This window comes from Liolophura sinensis, chromosome 7 (assembly GCF_032854445.1).
Source record: "Liolophura sinensis isolate JHLJ2023 chromosome 7, CUHK_Ljap_v2, whole genome shotgun sequence".
Classification (NCBI taxonomy): Eukaryota; Metazoa; Mollusca; class Polyplacophora; order Chitonida; family Chitonidae; genus Liolophura; species Liolophura sinensis.
The window spans coordinates 38,946,401-38,952,400 of record NC_088301.1 but is presented as its reverse complement, the minus strand read 5'-3'; the positions used below and the strand labels follow the sequence as shown (position 1 = coordinate 38,952,400).

General features: G+C 40.4%; 1 protein-coding gene across 1 annotated transcript in view; it reads left to right on the top strand.

Moving 5' to 3' along the window:
* The first annotated feature begins 1,481 nt into the window (after positions 1-1,481).
* LOC135470565 (acetylcholinesterase-like) overlaps positions 1,482-6,000 on the top strand; it is a 39,540-nt gene continuing 35,021 nt past the window's right edge. Inside the window, exon 1 of the mRNA XM_064749584.1 lies at positions 1,482-1,973. Coding sequence (XP_064605654.1) covers positions 1,692-1,973 — 282 coding nt within the window. The 5' untranslated portion in view covers positions 1,482-1,691. The remainder of the gene's footprint in view (positions 1,974-6,000) is intronic.

Sequence of the window (6,000 nt, the reverse complement as noted above, 5' to 3'; positions counted from 1 at the left end):
AACGTAAAGAAACTGTTGGGTGAACAGGATTTGAACATGCTACCTAACTGGTCTAGGACATAAGAATCCATTGCTCTTATCTGACCTGACTTTAGTTGTAGTTACGATATTCCCGATCTATTCTGAGCCACAAATACATTTACATGAAACACGATCGAAACTGCATGGTAAAAAAGCAATCTAGCTTCAGAAAACACGTGACATTTTATCCCGCTGGGTGTATAAGGTGACATTGTACAGATTTTGAAACAGATCAGATTAAATTCACACCGTGAAACTGAGACTTAAGATGTTATTATCTGGCGCTGTAACCACATTTGTTAACTTTTGTGTCAACTAAACGCAGTGTTACTACCAGTAAAACTGAATGGAAATTAGCTGACACTTTGGAGTATGTGTTTACTCTTGCACAGGAATTGGAATCTGAATGTATTTTGTACATTTCTGTAACAATTTTTTTACATATCCTGGCTACAAGTACAGCCCTGTGTTTAAATATGTCTTATGGTACTGAGGGGTGAGAGATCAGAAATGATTTTTTTTTAAATAGATGTGTACCTTAAGAGCACGAACAACATAAACAACTTGTTTACATTTACTTGACAGTACAGTTTGGTACATGTATTTGTTTGTTTATAAATGCAAAGTTTTAAAAAAAAATCGTCCACACCGTGAGATTTGTCGTCTCCAATTCTCGATTCGCCTAGTCGATCGACAATGGGACAACCAATACATGTATTTCACACGCCTCGTTCACGCGATGTAATTTGCCGAATTTTGCAAATTGTAGGCCCTGTGAAATAATGTTTCTTTTGTTTTCGTTCGACTGGCCTAATTCGACGAGTCAGTACGACAAATCGCATCGCGTGAACGCGGCTTCAGCCTGGTTAGGCTGAGCCGAATGGAGGTATGACAAGCTCATGTCTTGCAGAATTCGTCAAATCGTTTGATATGAGCCCGATTTACGAAATAATGCTTGTCCTGTTGTCAGTCTAATGATCAAATTCGACGAGCCCATACGAAAAACGCATCAGCTGAGATTTGTTTTTCCAAACTATTCTAGAACTTTGACATCAGATTGAATTATTGACACACATAGACAATCTTCTTCTTGTATTCTAGATTTGCTTTGCGAACTTTCGACTTCATCGAGCAAGGGGAAAATCGGTAGATTAAGATAGGTACTGTATCCACAGTGTCTTTATATCGTTTAAGGACATACAGAATTCGTTAAGTGTACGTGAATTAGAGTTGTTTCTCCGACCAGCCCGAATGAGTAGTGACTGACAGTTGTGGAACGCCTCTTAATCCCTATAGACCCGCCCCTACTTGGCATGCGTCCAACCGTGCAGTAGTTACAATCGAGACTATGAGAGATCAAGAAGCAAGACGACGTGTGTTTGTTTAGGATATAGAAGTAGCGCCTGAGGAGTTGAATTCGCTCCACCAAATGAGCAACCACCAAAGCCACCACGTGTGAGAGAGGCTGTCTCACTGACTGCACACGTCGTATAGTACGGGTCGTACGCTAGCCAGCATAAGAAGCATTTGGATACATTCGATATCAAATGTGTTTGTACTTTCCTCTGTTGTCCTAGTGGATGTTGATTGTTAAACCGATGTGTGGTTAGCCTACCTGAGATAAAGTTAAAGGAAAGTTTCACCTGTGTGACCACCAGCCAAGTGATGGAATGCTAAAAGGGAAATCCTTGTTCTGCAACAAGCAGCTTGTCCGTTTTTCCAGCACATTTGTACCTGTCACAATGAACACCGTCTTAGGATTGACATATTCCTGTGGATTCCTTCTCGTTCTGACTCAAAGCTACACGTCTGTATCATCGGAGTACACCACGCGTCGTACACGCTACGGTACTATCCGAGGTTCAATTTCCGTTGTGTACGGCAAGAAAGCAGTAGAAGCGTACATGGGAATTCCATTTGCACGACCACCACTCGGAAAACTTAGATTTGAGGTAAGAAATGTATTTCCACGATCAAAAGGGAGTGAATATGGCATGATGTATTTATCACACAAAAATACAGAGAACAACTGTCAAATGCTTAAATGTCAAAGTTTTTACGTGTATTAAGCGATATATATATGCCATGTACTTATTCCTATTTGCCATCGTGTCATGTAATACGTGCACGTAATTATATAATGAATAATGTTTATTGGCTTCCATTGATTACATTCGTTTTTTTTTGTTTTTTTTTTTTTGCTCGATACATCTTTGTCAGTCTGCGCTAATCCCACTTGTCACTTGATATATCGTTGGGTGTCTTAGCCTCTGCCTGCCAACAGTTTAAAAGACAGTGCTTTGTTTTGAAGAAATTAAAACAGGCATTAGCTCAGGTATGTGTAATCATGTTGCGGCGCTCGCGTCTTATAAACCAAATAGGCCTACGCACAAAGCCCAACGCATATAAAGTAAAACATAGCATATCTGTAAATGAAATATTTTCTCTTCATTACACTGGAAAATACATGCTAACCATCGAAATCAGATAATGAAACATTTGCTCAAAGCTTTTCACTTTTGTTAGATATAAAGATAGTACTAACATGTTGTCTTGGTTCATCTTTTATATTTAGGAATCCAGTTTCCTTTTCCCGTACTACACTGTTTCGCGAAGGCCTGTGGCTAAGTGTCAGTGGCATGCAATTGACTATCGAGATACAAATACTACAGTATAATATAGCCTACAGCCGGGGGAGGGGGGGGGGATAAAAGATAATAGCTTGCATGGAAACGTGTCATTGATTTCTGTGACTTTCTTCATGTTTCAAGTGTGCATGCCTGGTTATTACATACCTCCTCTATTCATCAAATAACATGGATCGATAGACAACCGTGTCACTCGATATTCCACTCGAAAACAAACTTGACAAGCCCTTCCATGCACCCCTGAGACATTCTGTGGACGAGTTTGGGGAAGAAACGCTAAACGTTGTCATAACTATCCACAGCACGAAAATTTGTGACATATAACACACATATAACAATATGTCCTATATAGGAGCTTGAAACTTTGTCCTCTTTGAAGTCGTCACCACATAGCCTAGATATAAACAAGTGTTGTCCCGGCACGGGAGATGTAATATAGGCTACACTAAATGTCATGATTTCCATGAGACAGTCATGCTCAGTTCACTGCTTTTCCTAAACTGGAATCCTCAACGTGTAGTGTAGTTTTAAGATTTTCCCGTTGAAATGCTGAAAAGCATATTTTATTCTCCAAGCATAATCGCGGTAGCTAATATATGAACACCGTTTAATGCCCTGATGCATCACAACACGGTCTCAATAGTCAAGTACTGCGTCGATTGTATTGAGTTTCCTAAGTTAACCCCTTCATGTCGATCACTGAAGGAGAGCACTCACCAGGCTACACGTGCACACATTGCACTCATGTGTTAGCTATAGAACCTGTGCCGAAGCGTTGTGTCGATTGCAGTGGTCCAGAAGTCTGGTGACATTCGTGATGTTCTCGCTCTTCACTTATTTGGTGACGTGGGAATTTGCTGATTTCCCTCGGAACGTTTCCTGAAATAATCCTTGAAGTCAGATGATTCTGTTTTGAATTACTCATAGGCTACCTGAATGACTGCTTTATACCACATTTTGTACAAGCGTTAGATCAAGCACCGAAGTTATCGAGTACTTTTTCAGTATTTTTTTTGGTGGGGGGGAGGGGGGGGGGCTTGGTAATGCAAACTGGGTATGTTGTATGTTTTATCCATTACAACATCGGTGTGTTTTTGTTGTATTCGGTACAACATCGGTGTGTTTTTGCTGTATACGGTACAACATCGATGTGTTTTGTTGTATTCGGCACAACATCGGTGTGTTTCCTTGCATGGCGTTCAGCATTAAGGGAATTGGTTGACCCGTATCAGTATAATGGCTCGGGTGAGGAAGGCTTACTTGTCTTCGGTAAGTCGTCTCAGTTAAGCAGCACTAGATAAAAGAGCGGTGGGTATCCGTCCTGCAACAAGGAGGCACATTACGTCGTCGTATGACTGAAAAATTGTTAAGTAAGACGTTTAACCCCAAGCACTCACTTACTTCGGTTTGCATCCGGTTTACTTTCCTTCGGCAAATGACTCGGTTTTGGTCACTTGTGAAGTACACGAAGACGAACAGTTTTCATAGGCCCAACGATAGCTGCGTGTATGCAAAGACCCGACATGATAAAAGTGTATAGTTGAACATAAATATGTTCATTTGAAGGCCTTATATAAAACGATGTTACACACAGTCGGACAACGTTAGCGGTCGTGTTGATTTACATACTAGTATAGTGTAAAAAGATTGTAATGCACAAGCACATCTGTATTAGCCCTGGATAAGTGAATGAGTATATGGTATACTAAAATTCAATGTATAGTTTTGAGTCGATAAGGCAATTTATATGGTGTATTGATATTATCGCCCGTCTAAGACCACCAGGACACACTTCCATATCATCGCTCGACTTTCTAAAGAAACAAAGGAGCCGTTATTTGGCGAGTGCGTACTCACTCGCCATATGTTTTTAACAAAAACACAAATTCTGGAAAAGACTGGGAAAATGTCAGAGCGCCACGCGGGTGTGTTTCCTTAGCTTTCGGGTCGCTTGCAAGGCTCGTGCTGTTTACCACTGCCTCTTCTTCAAACAATTCCACGGCCAGAGGTCGTCTGTGCTGAACAAATTAACGACTTATTCTTTCCATCTGACCAACATTTAAAACATACGCCAGTATAGTTAGGTCTTGGTGTTATGAAAACACCACACAAATTCGCCACAATCTATAACTGTTTTCTTTCCATTCTTTGGCTAAGATATGACGCTTATGTAGAATGACAATTAAACGCCCCTTTATGACTATACAGAAACTCCTTTACACGAAGGGTGTCGTGTCTCGATTAAAGATATTGTCATGATTTAGATGAAGAGCTAGAGCACTTCAAATAACCTTAAATCAATGCCGCTGGGTGTCAAATCAGTGATGAACCCTTCAGGAGGTCTGACGTTAGATACTGTAATCAGTCGTCCGCCACACACACGGATAGTGCGAGTGGATTGCAGTGACAGTAGACCATATCTTCCAGATGGCTACGGGTGGTGTAATAACAGCTCATCCAATATGCAGACGCCGAGTGGATGTTGTTATTTTTTTATTAGTCTCATACTATATATTTACACCTGGTCTGCGAGATCGTCACGAATCGGTTTTCAAGACGTATTTTCCAGAACGATCTGGAAATAGTGTATTGTATAGAATTGACATAGAGACTTTTACATGGTTACGCCATGATAAGTTAGATTTTTCGTCCGTTTTGTCCTTTTTCGACACATTTATGGCAGTTTTTCTCCTGTTTGAACTTTTACAATGTCCAGACAATGGCTTATTTTGAATTGCAATTCGGTTCCTCACCGATACAATCTAATGACCATTTTCGAATTTTTTCTGTTATTCTGACGGCTCAGACTGAAAGAGGACATTTATTGCTTTGGGAATGTTTCTTTGGTGTTTTCAAGAATCTCCCTCTTGTATGAGTTTGAGTAAAGGAAACATGAGTAGACAATGCACGGCCCTTCGCCAGGTACCTTACAACCTTGAATTAAAGGTGCAGCTACATGACATATCGTGTGATAAACTCGAGCCTTCGGCATCAGTGGCCTCGCGTTATCCGAGGCATCATTAAAAACTCGGTGTATCAGATGTTACGTTCAGACCTATCATTGACTAAGGCGTTCGACAGTTGCCAATGATTTCTCGGGAAGTATGATTTTGATTTGATGATTTTCCACCGAGGGTCTTCACAGCGATTCACTCAATGTTCAGAATTTACTGAGAATTAAGTAATTCACAAGTTATGCATCCTAAATTATCGAGAGAAAAGCCTTCAATTGGTTCAAAATGACACTCGTAATTGTGCCAAAAGGCTGAAAGTAACTTTGATTTATATTCTGTGAGATATCTTTTTACTGTATTTGGTAAAGTCTTTCAAC